Raw genomic sequence first — 18,043 nt, forward strand, 5'->3', positions numbered from 1 at the left:
GGTGCTCCCTACATGACTGCAATTATTCAGTACCCTTGGGGCTTTGAGGCTGTTAGGGCTCTTGTATCTTTGGTGAGGATCATGTTTGCAGTTTCCTGGCACCCCGAGTCACTAAGGACAGTGGGATGAATGCAGCTGAGAACAAGGCCTGGAAGTCAAGTGGCCTTGTCCTCACTCTGGTGGCAGCTCTCCCTCCAGTAACCCCCTTCCCAATGCCCAAGGCAGTTAATTCTGGCAGAAACAGAAAGGAAGCTAGGGGTCTTCATCTCCATCCCACCTCCCAGGAGATGGTACTGCTTTAATGGGAACAGGGTGGGGGCCAGGAAAAGGTGGCTTCAGAGGAAAGGCTATGCTGACCCCAAATCTCCCCCTCTTAGACTCTGTACAGCTCCTTAGTGCAGGCCCTTCTTCACAGAGGTGAAGGTCTTGAAGGGTCCTGTTAAAATGAACAGTTATTGGATGAGGGAAATAGTTATTCCCCCTGCACCTCTTGGACCCCAGCAAAGCCTGTGGCCATGGGAACCTGAGCCTTGTTCTCAGGAGAGCTGGTTAGAGGGAAGGGCAGAGCCAGCTAGGGCTTCAGACTGGAGCTTTAGGTCAGCAGAGTCAAGGACACTGAACATTTAAGGGAAGAGAAAGATGGATCTGAAGAGACAGTTAGGGACACTTTGTTGAGTCCAGCCTTGAAGGAGAACGGTCTGGCCCTCCCCACAACCCTCTCTCCATAGAAAAGATAACTGGAGACAGTAATTTAGTTCTACCCATGTTTATTGCTAACAGCTGGTCTCCCTCCACCCTCTCATATTTACTCATATTTACACCCAACCCCTTCCCCAAGGCTAGCTTTTACCAAAGTTCCTGGTAGGAGGTCAAGAAGTGTGTCCACTTAGCCGGCAGTCCTGGATGTAGTGGACGCTGTTTGTCCCCAGGCCAGTTGGGCACCAGAGAAGGGCTACTCTGGGGATTCAGGGCACAGACTTGGTACCAGGGTCAAGGGAGGCCCCCACTCACAGATACTCTCCTTTCCTTCTGGGCCTCAGTGTACACCAAAACCTTCAGAAAGCAAAGTGGAGTGGTGGACCCCCAGTGTCAAGTTTAGTGCTCTCTTTGCTTGTGAGAACCCACACAAGTGGCCAACTCTGGACCCAGATCTGCAACTGGCTTCTGAGAGGCAATTCTGTCCTTGGAAGCCAGGTTTGACCATCTGCAATCAGCCCTGTGAGAAGTCTCGTTTGAGGGGGCCAGGAATGGAAGGGGAGGGCGCATGTTGTATGAGGTATAGGCATTGTGTTAAGCTGGGGGAAGTTGCAGCTTGTCTTGAGTTACATGGGGAGGAATAAAGTGGGTGGGTAGGAGGAGCCATTTCATCTGAAAGCCTGAGGCCCCTCTGGTCCCCTTGATAAACCCCACTGGTGTCCCAGGCCACAGGTAACAGGAGAATAGACATTTAATGTCACAGAATGTCAGAGCAGGCAAGGCCTTCGGTGATCATCCATTCTAATCCCAACCAGTCCTAAGCCTAGAAAGAGGAAGCCACTTGGTTCAAGTCTCATAGGATTTAGTGGCCAAAACTCTAAGAAAGCTAAGGAGAAGGAAAGTGGGAATGGTACTTGTGGATTTCTTCAGGCCTTATTTAGGGGAACTGGATTTACCCATGGTCAGTTTGGGTTCTTCTAAATGGCCAGCTTCCCTAGGGTTTTTAGACTGACCTGAAACATTGACTTGGTCCCCTTTTCAGGAGCAGTGCGACAGGGGTAGGTGGTGTGGGGGTGAGGAGGATTTGGAGGCCTTGGTGGTGAGGGACATGGGCAGGGTCTCCCAGTGCCCCGCTTGCTGTGGCCATGGCTATGGCGGGGGAGCAGTTGGTGCCAAGAGGGACTGAGCTGTCAGTCGCTGGTGGAGGGTGGGGCTCAGGCAGGTGGGATGTGCCCTTGGGCGACTCCCCAACCACTCCAGCTGAGCCTGGAACCTGTAGGACCCTGGCCTGGCCTCTGCCTAAGTGTCCCTGGGGAAGCAGGGCCAGGCTCAGTGCCAGTCCTCAGGGCCTGGGCCACCACGGGAGGCTGAGCCCACTCCTGCAGTCTTTGCAGCTGGGTCCCAGCCTTGGGCTATTGCCACCACCACCTCAAGGTGCCCCGGCCAGGGAGAGGCCCTGCAGCTGCTCCTCAGTGCCTGCCAGCTCTGCCTCATCGCGCCCGCTCTCCGAGCCCTCAAAGCAGCCTGAGTCGCGCGGGATGTCCACTTTGGGTTCCGACACTGTGTGTGCCACTGGCTCCTGGCTGCTCTCGGCGCCCTCTTCTGCCTCCTCGCTGCCAGCTGCCAGGGACGAGAGAGGGAGACAGAATATGGGGGTGGGGGGAGGGACCTTGGGAAATGCACCATAGGCGGTCTCTCCCTCTGGGCACCTGCCACCACCCTGCCCATCTCCTCACTGCTTCCAGCTTAGAAGCCGGTAGGAGTTGTTTCCAGGCCAGCTCCGCAGTCCAGGAGCTCACACTTCTTTAGCACTAAGCTGGAGCCAGGCAGTGGGCTTGAATCCTGGCTCTGTTATTACTCAGCTTTGGGGCCTCAAGTAAGGCTTTGCCTTCTTTGGCCTTAAGGGTCCCCTTTGATCCAAAGTGGGTTGGGCCCAATCATCCCTACAACTCCTTTGTCCCGTACGCTTTCCCTGAAATCCTAATTCAAGTGGAAAGTACCTTTCCACTGCAGAGCGGTCCTAGGGCAGACCGTGGACAGAGGGCAGGGCCAGGGCAAGCCTCCCCTCCCTGGAATGCCGGTGGGCACACACCCTCGCCAGGCCGCTTCTAAAGCCACTCACTGTCATAGTCCAGCAGCAGCTCGGCGGCCGTGAGCAGCTTGGCCCGGTGCTGCGGGTCCATGATGTTCAGCTCATTGAGGTGTGTTTCTCGCAGCTCTTTGAAGTCCTCTAGTGTCTGGTAGCCATTGAGCAGGAGGGTGGACGTGTGCTCCTGTGGGCAGAGGCAGGCCACCGGCACAGCTGCTTACCAGCCACCCCTGCCTAGATCCTCCCCAACTACGCATAACTGTCATTTCCTGGTCCCCATCCCTGGGCCAATTGTGTCTCCCGGATACTAGATACTAGTGAGGTCCAAGCTCAAACCTCCAGGCCGATGCGCTCCAGCAGCTCATGCAGGGTCTTAGGCTTGGGCCTCTTGCCCTTGCTCTGTCGGCGGCTGGGTCGGGCATGCCCCACGGCCTCCTCGGGCAGCACATCCACATAGATGAATTTGAAAGAGCCCACCTTGCCATTGAGTAGGCCCAGCCACGTGCCCACAGGTGGCTTTTCAATGATCTGGATCACATCTCCTTTCTGTTGGGGGAGAGGAGAGGAGAAGGGAGCAAGGGAGAGAGGAGATGGGGGGCCTTGGCCTCCACTGACACTCTCATAGCCTGGTTCAGTCCAGCTTCCTTTTTGGGCGCAGCCTGCCAGGCTCCAGAGAAGCCCGGATGCTGACCTTACCTGCAGTTTCAGCGAGTCGTGGTCATAGGGGCTGGGAGTGAAGTCGGTGTGGACTCGTGCTCGGCCACAGAAGGGCCCTGTGTACTGGGGGGCAGGTGGTTCCTCCCCGAAGCTGCCAGAACCTGGGCTGGGGCTGCAGAGCTCACTGCCTGCAGGAGATGGGGCAGGGAGGAGGCTCACCTTTGTCCTAGGACAGCTGAGACACTGCCTAGCAGGTGCCTTCCAGGGGGTCTGCCTAGAAATCCCAAAGGTATACACTGGGAAGGCAGCTGGGCTCTGGCAAGCTTTACACTGCAGAAGGGATTCTGAGCCACCCCCTTGGCTACCCACCAGGAGCATGGCTTCACCTCTGGGCCCTTGGACATAAAAAGAATTGGCAACAGGAGGAGAAATGGCTCACTGACCACAGAATGGGCAAATTAGGAGAGCCTCTAGAGACCAACTGGGCCAACACCCCAATGAACAGACGAGGAAATCTGAGGTCACACAGATCAAGTGAACTGCTCCAGGCTTCTCATTTTATAATTGGCAGCACTGAGTCCATTAGACTCCATGTTCCCTGCCTCCCACTCCAATGCTCCCTGCACCTAGGAAGCTACCCTCTGCATTCATATTTGACTTTCTTTGCTTAATAACTCAATGTTTAGTTACAATGTCACATAGAAACTCAGTTGGGCTCCTTCTCCCTGGGAAGGACAGAATAGTGGGCATTTTGAATGATTTTCAGTGGGGGGCAGGGAAGTGTCTGTGGAGCCAGAAAAAGCAGGAAACTTGGAGTGGACCTGAGGGGCAAGAAAGGCGGTGCTGAATGGGGCTACAGAACCCAAAGCCCCTGCCTGGAGGAGTTCCCTGCTGGCACCTCTTGTCCTGCCCCATGGACTTCTAGAAGATGCCAAATGATGCCCTGAGCCCAGCAACTATGGTCTAGGGTCAAGAGGCTGACTCTTCACAGCTGGAGACCTCATACGCCCACCCCGGCCTGGGGCATCAGAGGCCCAGAGAGCTGTAGCCTCTAGCTGCCCTTGGAAGGGTGGGGACAGGCTGGTCCAAGAGGGTGACTGAGAGTCTTCTTCTGCCCGTGGGCCTCTCCAGGGCCTGGGGATAGCAAGTGGAAGTTTCTCTACGGTACATCTGAGTTCAAGACTGGGTCACCTTGGGCAAGTCACTTAACCTCCCCAAGACTCCGTTTCCACATCAGTAAAGCAAGGATAACAGTACTGGCCCCATGAGGTTGTTGAGAAGATTTAATGTGAAGAGGGCTGAGAATGTTCCCAGCAGGCAAAGAGTAAGCATTCATTTCTCTTACTCCCTTCCCAGACAGAGTGCCACCAGCACGGCTGTAACCCAGTCCTTTCCTCCAGATTCGGCAGGTGTCCCCCGCATCCCCTACTCACCTGTTGACGCCTGGCGGCTGAGCACCGGAAGTTCACGCTCCTCTTGCTCAGAAAAGGCCAGTGCCATCTTCTCAGGGCCAGGGCTGTCCAGGGTATAGTCTGGAGATGTCGGGGAGGCAGAGCCCTCCTCCAGAGTGTCTCCCTGCAGGGAGGGTAGGCGGGAAGCTTTAAGGAGCCTTGCTGGGGTGCGCATGAAGCTAAGGAAATGGGCCTGGGCTTGGTGAAGAGCTGGGGGTTGGCTCAAACCCCAGCTCTGCCACTTACAGGCTGAATGGCACTCTCTGAGTCCTAGTCTCCCCTTTTATAAAAATGAGAGTGACAGCCCTTACCCTGGCTACCTCGCAGAAACAGGTTCGACCAGGGCACCATGTGGATGTGCTTTTGTCAGCCTCAAGTGGCAATGTACGTACAGAAAAGATCACAGTGGCACAATCTGGACTCAGCCATTGCTACCGCACAACTGGGCAGATAATGGCGCTGGAGAGGAAACTACTTTTGCCTGTGCTTCTGTGTACCAGGCCTGCCTGCTATTTCATGGAATCCTTACAGTGACACTTGAAGGTAAGTGGTATTGTTGGTCTGAGTTTGCAAATGAGGAGTAAGGCCCAAGGGTTACTTACTCCTCATTTGTAAACTCAGGCCAAGGGAATTCAGGTTCAAGTCCCAAGGGAACCCACAACCAAGTCGGCCAAACTCCAGAGCTCCCCCCACCTCACCACACCTCAGTGAGGTGATAACTGTTTAATAGCTGGCCCCGATGAGTTGCCAATTCCTGTGTTGTAAACACTCCCCGCCACGGCCAATGTCAAGCTACCATTTTGACATCACTGGATGTGTTGTCTGAAATGAGGGCGAGGCTATTTCCACCATGAAGATGCTATGGATGCAAGTAACCTCAGCAGCACTGATAAGAGTAAAAGGTAGTACAAGAATTAGGAAGTGATAAGTTTTGAAGACTTACTGTATTACCTTTGTTCTTTTTTACAACACTATTTATTTATTTGTTTGTTTATTTATTTATTTAGAGACAGTGTCTCGCTATGCTTACTGAAACCTCAACCTCCCAGGTTCAAGCAGTTCTCCTGCCTTAGCCTCCCGAGTATCTGGGATTGCAGGCAACCACCACCACACCTGGCTAATTTTTTTTTTTTTTTGGTATTTTTAGTAGAGACGGGGTTTTGCCATTTTGGCCAGGCTGGTCTCGAACTCCTGACCTTAGGTGATCCACCCGCCTTGGCCTCCCAAAGTGCTGGGATTACAGGTGTGAGCCACCGCGCCCAATCTGTTTTCTCTTATAGGGATTCTATGAGAGAAAATAGGCCTTCCCAACCCCAGGGGCTAGTTCCAAAGCAAAGCTTTGAGGTGGATGGATTGCCTCAGGCCATCTCATCTTTCTTCAAGCTGCTACTGTCCCAGGCCCGCCTCCTCAAGAAACATCCCTTGGCCAGACTTTTCTCTTTTTTTCTTTCTCTTTCTTTTTTCTTTTCTTTTCTTGTTTTTTTTGAGACAGAGTCTTGCTTTTTTGCCCAGGCTGGAGTGCAGTGACCCCAGCTCCTGGGTTCAAGCGATTCTCCTGCTTCAGTCTCCGAGTAGCTGGAATTACAGACATGTGCCACCATGCCTGGCTAATTTTTGTATTTTTAGTAGAGATGGGGTTTTGCCATGTTGGCCAGGTTTGTCTCGTACTCCTGTCCTCGAGTGATCAGCCCCAGCTTCCCAAAGTGCTGAGATTATAGGCATGAGCTACCACGCCCAGCCCTGTTGCCCAGACTTTCATCCGTTCTCAAACTCCACCCCTTCCCCTACCAGCCTCCTGCACCCTCAGGACGGTCCCTGGCTGCCTGTCTGTGGCTACGAGTGAGTTTCCTCTCCCATGTGACCTTCCTTCTTGCATCAAATAGGGCCTTCGGGCCTGAGTAGTGGCTATTGAGGTGGTCATGCTCACATTCTGCCAGAGCGGTCCCCAGGCCCCCTGGACACCCCCTCCCCTTCGTCCCCAGGCCTCACCATCTCTTCTGACAGGGCCTTCACCATCATCTTGCCCATCTTCCTGTTCATGGTTCGGGAAATCACTGCCCTCCACTTCTTCCCCAGCTTTTTGCCACTCTTCCCAGCATCCTCTGGGGTGGGGACACCTGAGTCATCTTCTGGAATCTGTGACAACAAAAGAGGCGATTCAGGGACCCTGGTGGTCCTGCCTGGGTCCGGGACTTGAGGCACAAGAGGCCTGGGGGTCACAGCAGAAGCTGGAGGGGGTGGAACTGACAGACCTCCATCCCCTCCCCTCTTAGCCCCAGCCATGTCCTTAGCCCTATACATTTATAAATAGTTTGCTATTTAATTTGTAATTGAAAGGAATGCCGGGGAGTGCTTGGTGTGGGGAGAGGTGGACCCTCTGTGTTAAAGGGGGCTTTGCCCCAACAATTCTATCTCCTCTTCACCCTCCTCCCTCCCACTCCCACTCCTCCACCCAGGGCCTGCAGCCCGGTCCCCCAAGGATGCCCTGAAACTCACGTTATCATCCAGATTAAACTCCTTCTCGCTCACCACAGGGGAGCTGGGTTTGGATTTGGCAAAATCCTTGAAGCTGCTGGAGCGCTGAAGGGAGAGCTGGAAAAAGCATGGGTATTGCAACCAGTGGGCTAAATGGCTGTCTGATGGCCCACATACTCGCCTCCCCCCATCACGCAATACCCACAGCCCAGAGCTGGCAGAGCCACATTGCCCTGAGAGCCCCAGGCTAATGGGTGAAGCACCTTGATATTCTTGGGGCTACCTGGTTTCATCCCATTCTTCACTCCAGCCCTGGCCACAGACAAAGCTCCTGACCTCAAGAGCTTCACACCTCAATCGGGCCTCAGACTTAGCCTGAAATTCCACCAATTCCTCAAGTTTGGTCCCCAGAATCCTGGAGTTAAAGACTACATGAGTCAGAGTAAACGTGTATCTACTACTAGAGACATATCTCAGCATCCACAAGCACATCGCCTGGTGTGTAACTGAGCAAATCCCTCCCAAAACCTGTGGCTCTGGCCTCCATGTCCTGGGTGTGTTCTGAACCAGGTCCCCAGTCACAGTGATAGGAACAAACACACTGGTGTCTCTAGCCTGATGAATTTGTGTCCCAATAAGAGCAAGACAATCCGACTAGAAGCCAGCAAGACCTGGCATGACACTTTCTGGAAAACCACAGTAGAGGCTTACTCACAGAAGGGGCCCACAGATTTAGGACATAAGTGATTGGGGCTAATTTGGTAGAAGGCACCATTTTCTCTTTATTCTCAGCTTTTAATCTTAGCCACTAATGTGATGAGCTGGCAACCGTGACGTTTGCCAGTGTTTGGACTTTTAGGTATGACCTATTATTGTTTGTGGTTTGGTTTGTGTTGATGAGATGGTTTTCAGGATATGAGGTTTTTTTTTTTTTTTTTTTTTTTTTTTGAAAGAATCTCACTCTGTTGCCCAGGCTGGAATGCAGTGGTGCAATCTTGGCTCACTGCAACCTCTGCCTCCTGGGTTCAAGCATTTCTCCTGCCTCAGCCTCCCAAGTAGCTGGGATTACAGGCATGAGCCACCATGCCCAGCGAATTTATTTTTATTTATTTTTATTTTTAGTAGAGACGGGGTTTCATCATGTTGCACAGGCTGGTCTTGAACTCCTGACCTCAGGTGATCCGCCTGCCTCGGCCTCCCAAAGTGCTGGGATTGCAGGTGTGAGCCACTGCGCTCGGCTGAGCTTTCTTAAATATATATGCGAGCACATGCAAGGTAGCAGCCAGAAACCAGGGCAAGGCAGGCAAGGGGGACAGGCCCTCGACACAAGAAGTTAAGGCTGAGCCTATATCAAGATAAACAGTCGAGCCCAGAAGATACACACAGGAACCAGGGTTCACAGATGGCCAGACAGATAGAGTGGGATAGACTGCAGACACCCGAGATAAGGGCTTGAGGAACTGAAGCCCCAAACCCACACAATGTTGAAGGTTTCACATCCTCTTTCCTACTAAAGGGGTTGTGTGTGTCCAGTGACAAACTCCCAGGGCAGGGACAATATCACCTGCCCCCCACCAATACACACACAAATAATTGGCCCCAACTCCTGGGGACTGCAGTGTGGCAGCTTAGCACTCTTGATGGGTCTTAACCAAAGCCAAGTCAGCAATTGGGGGTCAGGGGTCACACATTCCTAAAAGTCACAGCGAGGTAGTTGATGAGAAACTAGGTCAGTGGTCAGGCCAAGCAAACGCTAGCACGACTGGGGCCTGATGGGTGGGGTGCCTGCAGCCTCAGTCAGAAAGCCTCTTCTGTGTTGCCCTGGGGAGCTGAAAAGGGGGCCATAGGTGGGTGTGGGGGGGAAGCATGACCACAGGGTGACCACTCTGGTTCACCTGCATCTCCTCCATCTTCCTTTCTTGGTTGTCCCCTCCCACTATTCTTTCCTCTTTTTCTCCCTTTCTTTCCCCTTCTCTCCTCCACCTTCCATTTATTTCCTCCTCTTGTATGGCTAGGATGCAGCTGCCAGGATAACTTCCTCCTCTTAGTATGGAAAAGAGTGAACGGAGAGAGGGTGGGCATCGGGCTGGCCTGGGCCCAAGGAGGGCAGGCTAGGCTGCTATTTATAGGCTGATGGAGCCTATTGTGGCCTTCTCTCCACCAACCCTCAGCCTGATCTGCAGACCAGGAGGCTAAGAGTCGCCCCCAAAACCCTAGGGACTGGTGAGGCTGGAAAGCAAGTAGGAGGGCAGGCATGGGGCCGGAAGTTGGCTTTGTTGGGGAAGAGTAAACTCACCGCCTGCCTGCCCTCTAATTGCTGCTCTTTCCCAAGGCCTTTTCCTGTCATTAATCTGCAGTCTGGGGGCTGGGAGGAGAAGCCTTTGGCTCCTAGGCCCTTGTGCAAGGGTCCCTCTGTCTCAGTTTTAGTCCAAAGCGGGAGGAGATAATCACAAAGGACTATAGAGACGGTGCTGGGTCTTGGGCCCAGTTGAACACTCTCAGCCCAGGGAGATGGGAAGGACGAACACATGTTCTTTGGGTGATAGAGTTTCAGGGCCCGCCAGGGTGGCATTTTGCCAAGTCTACCTCCAACCTCAGGGACAGCCCCAAATATCTTGACCGCCTTTCAGGGAGAGGTGACCCCCACTCAGGGTTGAGTTGAAATTCTTGAGCCTGGCTGGCTTTTCTGCTGGCTTCCCTTTGGAGTGAGGACTTTCTGGGAGCCATGCCTGACGGAGGAGGTGGTACCATACACTGTTGGCCCCCTTTTCACTTCGTGGCTCAGGGGAATGTGTGGGCCTCTTGGAAAGAGCTGCATTTCAAATGTATACTACATTTGAAATATGCTAAATATATTGTTGAGTATATATGTGTTGTATTATATATTACATTTGAAATATGTATTATTGAGTATATATGTATTGTATATTACATTTGAAATATATATTTAAATATATATTGTTGAGTATATATATGTGTTGTATTATAGATTACATTTGAAATATATATTGTGTATATATATGTGTTGTATTGTATATTACATTTGAAATATATTGTTGAGTATATATGTATTGTATTGCATATTACATTTGAAATATATATTTAGTATGTTTCAAATATATATTGAAATATATACTGTTGAGTATACTCAGCAATATGTATTTAGTATATTTCAAACGTAATATACAACACATTTGAAATGTAGGGCCACCAAAGAGTATATATACACCATATGATTCCCCCTGTATAATTATAGTTCAAAGCCTGGCAGAACTCACCTATGCTGTTGTAAGTGAGGATAGTGATTACTGTGGGAGAAAGGGGGCATGTAGTGACTGGCAGGGGCATGAGGGAAGCTTTCTCAGAAGTTCAACTCTGGGATGTGTGACCTCCAGCAAGTTATCGAACCTCTCTGAAGCCCACTTCACATCAGGGCAAGTGTTCCCATCTTGGTTCTGCCACTGACTGTGTAAACTGGGTATGTTTCTTAACTTCTCTAGGTTTCTGTTTCCTCATTGGTGGAATGAAGACAAAAGCACTGACCTCATCTGGCCGTTGTGAGGATGAAATAAGCGAGTACGCATACAGTGCTTGGAACATTGTCTGACACAGTAGTCCCTTGTGGAATGTCGGTTTATGCTTACTCTTTCCTACAACCTACCTCCAGCCTCTTACCCTGGGCATTTCCCCACCCGATACTCTGCCCTTCTCTCTGTCAGCTGTAGTTTCTCCCCATTCCAATGCAAGTGGAAAACCCGCAGATGCCCATCATCTGTAGAATGGATAAATTAATTGTGGCAGAGTCACACAAAAGAATAGTACCCAGGACGGAGATAGAAAGGTTCCCAACAGTATGGATGAGTGTCACAAACATATGGTTGAGTAAAGGGGCTGGCCACCAAAGAGTATATATACATGATATGGTTCCCCCTGTAAGTTCAAAGCCTGGCAGAGCTCACCTGTGCTATTGGAAGTCAGGATAGCAGTTGCCCTGGGGGAAAGGGGGCATGTAGTAACTGGCAGGGGAATGAGGGAAGCTTCTAGACCTCTGAGAGTGTTGTTTCTTGATCTAACTGCTGTCTACATGGGGATGTTCACATTACAGAAACTCATTCGGTGGAGCAATTATGATTTATCCACTTCTCTGTATGGATATTATACTTTTATAGAAAGATTTTTCAATTCTAGCTTAAAAGGCAGCATCCATGCAGAAACCATGCCCTGATCAATCTCTCAGAGGTCCACACCGCCCCAGCCAGCATCCTCTTCCCTCACTTCCTGAGCAAACTTGGCTTTCCCCAGTGGTCTCCTGAGCCACTCCCTCTGCTCCTTCAGGGTACCAGGCATATACTGAGCACCCTGTGAGCTCTAGGCCCCCGCCTCTGTGTGTGTGAGAATCCAGCAATGAGGGGCTAAACACCTCCTGCATGCCCGGCATCCTGCCAAGCACTTCATGTGTGCCAGCTCACTCCAGCCTCATTGCAGCTCTGCATCATATTCACACCTCAAAGCAGAGGAGACCAAGATGCGAAATGAAGTGCCCTAGGCAGGGTGGCGCAGCTGGTCTCAGGAAGAGCAAGCATCCAAATCCAAGTCTGTGACTCTGGAAGCCCAAGTATGTTGCTGTGCTCGTGCTACCTCAGAGGTCATGCTGTTGCTCCGCCCCACCAGTGTAGAAGTCAGCAGTGGATTGAGTATAGTGGTGATGGCATACAGGTGGTTTTTGAACAGAGCTCCAAGGAAAGCAGGTGGGAGTGCAGAGGGGGAAGGGCTCAGGTGGGGCTTTGTAGAGGAGGTGCACTTGAGCTGGGCCATGCAGGGGAGGCAGGATTTCTCCAGGTGGAGCTCGGAAGGGTTTGAACAAGAATGAAAGTTTGAGACGTTGAGAGCATGGTGATGGGATGGTGGGTGGTGGAGTAGAAAAGGCTGTGGAAGGCTCTTGCCAGCCAGGCCAAGGGCATGTATCCTGTGGGCAGTGAGGAGCCACTGAAAATACAAAGTGCATGCTGGCGGGGTGGTGGTGGTGGTGGGGGGTGTTATACTAGAGGTATGCTGTAGGAAGGGAGAAAGTGGGGATGTCGTAGAGTAGGAACATCCTTAGGGGAAGCAAGTCCAGGAAAAATCGCTCTCCACTGCCTATACCCCAACACTGGCCTTTGGGTGAAATCAGATCAAAGGGCTCGCAGAGCAAAAACTTGAAGGAAGTGAAAGTCTCCAAAGGGCAGCTAAGAGGTCTGTCTCCCAACCCTGGGGCCTCTCCAATCCTTCATGATCCATGGGAGGCGCCATGTCCTAGCCCTACCCTTCTAGAGGGCCCGCACCCTCCTCTGCTCTGCTGGCTGGAAGGTCACTCATTCCACAACTATCTGGGTCTGCCCCACGGAGCTCTCCTGCTGATAGGTTGAATCTTTTATGCTCATCAGACTCTTCCAGCGCCTTTGAGATCAACAGGGGGACAAGAGAGTGGAGAAAGAAGGGGTCAAGACTCTGGAGTCAGACAAATCTTGGCTTGGATCCCTGCTCGGCAGCTTCCCAGCTGTGTGACCTTCATCAAGTTGCTTCACCTCTGTGAGCCTCAGGTGTCAAATAGGGATAATGACAATATCTGCCCCTACCTCACCAGGTTGTCGTGGGGAGTGAACAAACTTAGAGATGCACAGCACCATACCTGGCATCCGATGAGCCCTCACTCTGTGGTGGCTCTTGGTACTATTAAGTCTTCTGTTCTCTGTGCCAGCACTGGGGGCATGGGTCGTTCTTCTTCACAGTGTCTCCCTATCCCCACCCATGCCTACAGCAGGCACCCCCTTGTGTGCACATGCACGCATGCGACAGGGTACTCTCACATCTATTCTTTTGGGTGATCTGTACAGCCTCTTGAGGGGGGCAGATTAGAAGTTATCCCCCTTTTCAGAGGCGAGGAAACTGAGGCCCAAAGAAAGTCAATGAGCTGTCCAAGGTCCTGGTAGGATTCCAGCTCCGCTTTCTTGCCCCTGTCTGGCACATTCTCCATTGGCAGCCCCAAGAGGAGAAGCAGGGGCAGGAGAGAGAGGCCTCTCTTGCCTTTGTGCTTTCCTCTCCACCACATCATCTCAGCCTCTGAGAGGAAGGGACTAGCAGTGATGGAGCCAGCCCACTGCCTCTGGGCCTGGGGAAGATGCTCTGTACCTTCTGGAAGCTTGGGTTTTTGGGAGGCATTTCCACAGTCTGGGGCTAGCAGAGTGTGTGGAGGTAAGCTCATTCCAGCTCTGGAGGCTGGCACCAGCTCTGGCAGAGTTTGAGGTGGGGTTTGCCTGGACTACCCTCCCCAAAAGGACACCTTAAAGGACATGGGCCTCAGAGAGCCCCATGGGCCTTGCTTCTCCTGGGAGAGACCTGGGGAAATCCCAGGGACCCAACTGCCTGCTGAACACAGAATCTGGGTAATTGAAGCTGGGAAAGAAAAAGGGGACTTCTGGCTTTGTGTGCCCCTAGGTACGTCCTCCTGATGTGGCACAGGGTCCCAGTGTCAAAGTGTAAGCTCTTTCTCACACTTTCCTCCAGCTCACCGCCCCTGTGGTGTGGTTTGAGGCCTAGCAGTGTCTATAGAGCAGTCTCTGTTTCCCACCCCCACCAGTCAGAGAGCAAGGGGAAGTGACCCTGCTCGCTTAGGAGTGGCAACCAATGGCAGGCCTGCTGGGCCTAGTGCTGTGCAGGGTTTGGACAGGGATGACAAAGCCCGTGTGAAGATTCATGAACCTCCCCCCTCCCCCGCCCACCACCACTGCAACCTTAGAGAAGCAGCTGGGGTGGGGAGAATACAGCCGGAAGTGGCAGCCACCCCAGGACCTGAGAGCTGGGGCAGGATGCACACCCCAGTGCCCTGAGTCTCAGTCTTTCGGCTGCCTTGGCCTCCATCTCTGAGCTGCTCCCCTGACAAAGGGGATCCACCATAGGGCACCTGGGCTGAGCTCCAGGGAAAACTGGCGGGGGACAGCCTGGGCCTCCTGGACCTAGTTCAGGCCTGCTTTGGGACTGTCCTAGCATCCCAGTGGATGTGTAGGATATACTTGCTGACTGTCTGGGAGAATTCTTCAATCGAATTAAAGAATTAGGTCTAGAAATCCTCAAACCCAAACAAAGAAATCTGGAAATCTTCAAATTCAACCACAAAATCCTAGATCTGGCAGAGTCTTCAAGGAATCTTCCAGTCTAGTCTCTGTCCCAGGAGGATGATCACCTCAGCCATCCATGACAGCTGTTTTTCCTCCTGGCCTTTAAAATCCCCCCTCCTCAGCCTTCACTCCTACTCACCACCTCAACTTCATTTCTCATTCCCCACCCAGGAAGAACCTGTATGCCCCCTGCATTCCACTGCACTTCCGGACACCTTTTCCCCCAAGACTGGAATGGCCTCAGGCCCCATCTCCAGGTTGGCTCCATCTCTGGTGGGGCCTGGGAGCTACCACAGAGCTGAGCCAAGTGGGCAGGGTCTGGGCCATGGCCACAGTGGAGGAGGGGGTAGCGGTCCTGTGAGCATCATGGCTCCAAGCTGGGCAGCCCAGCAGGGCCCTTTGAGTGAGATGGCTCCTGAGAGGCCGTGGCCGGGGCAGAAGTGGTGGCAGGACCAGCGTAGAGGGGAGAGAATTAAGTACAGGCTTAGGGTTCAGCTTGAGCATTGTATTTTGTCATTCTCCAATTCTAGTCTAAGATTCTGGCCCATAATTTTAGATCTTTTTTCCGATCCTTCTAGGGTTGAATTGCATGACTCTAGACTTCTAAGGATCTATTCTGTAACTCTTTTGCTCCAGAATTTTAAACATCTCTTCTGTACTTCTGTTACTCTTGTAACCTTTGGGTCCCTGTCCCATTGCCCTCTAGGTGAGTGGCCCTCACCTACAGACTCAACATATGGCCTTTGGCTCTTCCCACTTCCAAGAGTCTTGGAGGGGATGGGTCAAGAAAGCAGAGCAAAGGAAGATGTGAGTTCCCCAAATGCTCCTCACCTTTTTCTTCTGAGTGGGCTCCTTCTCACTGGCATTGGAGGGCTTGCGGCGCAGCATGGTCCTCCACCCTGGGAGACTCCGTCCCTGCTCTCCTAGGTGTCAAGATGCAGAGGCCTCTTGCTCAGCCTTGCCAGTACTGCCTGGGGACACGGCATGAACCGAGCCTTCAGCTGCCACTCTGACTGCTGCAGTGGCAGCTTGCGGGTGCGGGCCATGGACACCCGGCGGCAGCAGCATACAGGAAGCCCTGACACGTGACCTACTCTTACAGCAATCGCAGCCCCTGCCGGCCCCTAGGGAGGAAGGAAGTCCAAGCTTCAGTCTCCAGAGATTCTGATGCAGACGGCTCTTGGGTTGAACAGTCAGAGAAAGTCCCTACCTTGTTGTCTCATGTCAATCATCATCAGTCCTTCTGCTCCATCTTCCCAAAGGTGGACAATCAACTCGACATTATATGGCGTACCCAAGCCCTTTGTCTCACTGACCAGAATCCAGAAACCAGAAGTTGGACCATCTGCCTGTTGGATCAATGCTCCCAGTCAACTCGCATCTGCAAGGTCGTCACTGTCATCACTACCACTACCATCACCCCTGTGACCGTCACCACTGCTACTATCATTCCTATCAATAGCCATCACCATACAGCCATCACCCCTACAGCCATCAGGCCTGCAGTCATCCCCGGTGCCATCAGCACACCTATAGCCATAGTCACTACGGTAATCACCTCTACAGTTGACATCCCTCAGCCATCACCTCTACAGTCATTACCATTGCTGCTATCACCCTTCCAGCCATCATCCTTACAGCTGTCACCCTTCCAGACATTACAACCAACCACACCCATGATCCTCTCACCCCTATGACCATCGTCCCTACAGTCATTGCTCCTACAACAATCATCACATCCGTGCAGTCATCAGCCCTGTAGCCATCACTCCTACAGCCATCAGCACACCTAAAGCCATCATCACTAGAGCAGTCACCCCTCCAGTCAATACCCTCAGCCAGCGTGAGTATATTTATCACCGCCACAGCTGAAAAGCACTTGCAGCCAACTCCACGCCTCTAGCAAGTATCCTATTCAACAGGCATTTATCAAATACCTATGCAGTATATTCACTTTGTGGGCTATCTGTGGCAGATTTTAATAACTTTAATAACTTTTTGCTATTACAAAAGCAATTTGTATTTGTGATACAATTTCACAAACACATAAACAAAAAAATTTTAGAATTTCCCATCATTGTCCTCTGTACTGTTTTAAGCATCTATCTACGCTCTGTCTATACACATTTTTTTTCTTTTTACAAAAGTCATACTGCTCAGAAAACAGATAATTGATTTGGGGAGAAGAAGAGGGGAGAGAAGGAAAGGGAGAGATCACACAGGGTAACAGGAAGCTTTTAGGAGTGATGACTATGTTCACTATCTTGATTGTGGTGATGATTTCATGGGGGAATACACATGTCAAAACATATAAAATTGTATACTTCAAATGTGCGCAGTTTATTTAGCTAGCTCCATTTATACCTCAATAAAGCTATCTAAATTTTTTTTAATTAAAAGGGTCATAATTCACACTATTGGTGTCTGCTTTTCACACTAAGCACAGTATCTTTTTTTTTTTTTTCGAGATGGGGTCTCTCACTCTGTCTCCCAGGCTGGAGTGCAGTGGTGTGATCTCGGCTCACTGCAACCTCTGCCTCCCGAGTTCAAGCGATTCTCGTGCCTCTGCCTCCCAAGTATCTGGGACTATAGGTGCGCACCACCCTGGCTACTTTTTGTATTCTTTGTAAAGACGGGGTTTCACCATGTTGCCCAGGCTGGCCTCAAACTCCTGGTCTCAAGTGACCTCTTTGCCTCATCCTCCCGAAGTGCTGGGATTACAGGTGTGAGCCACTGCGCCCAGCTGAACACAGTATCAGATTGTCTCATGCTATGAAATACTCTTCAACAACATGATTTATAACGGCTGCGGAACATCCCATTGTGTGGATGTGCCATGCTTATTTCACCAAGCCCCTGCTGATGAACTTGGGTTGGCTTAGATTTTTAAATTATTCATTGAACATACTTACGATGAATATTCACATCCATAGTTTTTCTTTGGGGGAAATACCCAGAAGAGAAATTGCTGGGGTCGAAGGTATGCACATTTTTAAGGCTTTTCGAGTCTGTGGTACTTGTGAAATCCTGGGCTGGTCCACCCCTGCTCCCAAGATGTTCTTGTGACTTCCTCCCCGATTCTGCTTTATGCCCTCTGACCATCCAACCTTCAGGGTGAGCTAAGGGAAGATAAGATCTTTCTTCCCTAAGCTGTAACCATACATTCTTTGGCCTACTCAGCCTGTCAGGCAGACTCATGAAAAGATTCCACATCCCAGATCTCCTCCCCACTGGCCTGTGTTTTCCACCCTGAAAGTCCCTCCAGGCGGCCCAGGGGCACCAGCAAGCATGGTAACTGGTTAACGCTTTTTGGTATAAGCAGTAGCCTGACAGCTGTGTAGGGAACCCATCGGGCCTTTGGGGCTCTGCGTGACCAGGGGCAGCAGGGCAGCCCCAGAAGGTTCTGGGATTGGGGACACCACTGTAGTGGCCTGGGGCACCTGGAGTCAGAGCTGTGAGGGAGGAAGCAGGTCGCAGAATCTTCTGGGCCTGCGCAGCGGCTGCGTCCCTGGCCGCCTCGC

The 18,043-nt window shown here is 51.7% G+C and overlaps 1 protein-coding gene across 2 annotated transcripts; it reads right to left on the minus strand.

Annotated features, from left to right (window-relative positions):
- Positions 1-750: 750 nt before the first annotated feature.
- Positions 751-15,609, minus strand: SASH3 (SAM and SH3 domain containing 3). Of its 2 annotated transcripts, XM_023198888.1 has the most exons (8): positions 15,354-15,609; positions 7,390-7,485; positions 6,883-7,029; positions 4,876-5,017; positions 3,482-3,630; positions 3,122-3,331; positions 2,819-2,969; positions 751-2,316 (listed from the first exon to the last, which is right to left on the minus strand). In XM_023198888.1, the coding sequence occupies exons 1-8, from the start codon at positions 15,408-15,410 to the stop codon at positions 2,126-2,128; spliced, it is 1,143 nt and encodes a 380-aa protein (XP_023054656.1). In that variant the 5' UTR covers positions 15,411-15,609; the 3' UTR covers positions 751-2,125. The 2 variants fall into 2 exon arrangements, with proteins under 2 accessions (XP_023054656.1, XP_023054655.1); XM_023198887.1 differs by having other exon boundaries at positions 3,122-3,630.
- Positions 15,610-18,043: the final 2,434 nt, after the last annotated feature.

Source organism: Piliocolobus tephrosceles, chromosome 12 (genome assembly GCF_002776525.5).
Source record: "Piliocolobus tephrosceles isolate RC106 chromosome 12, ASM277652v3, whole genome shotgun sequence".
NCBI lineage: Eukaryota > Metazoa > Chordata > Mammalia > Primates > Cercopithecidae > Piliocolobus > Piliocolobus tephrosceles.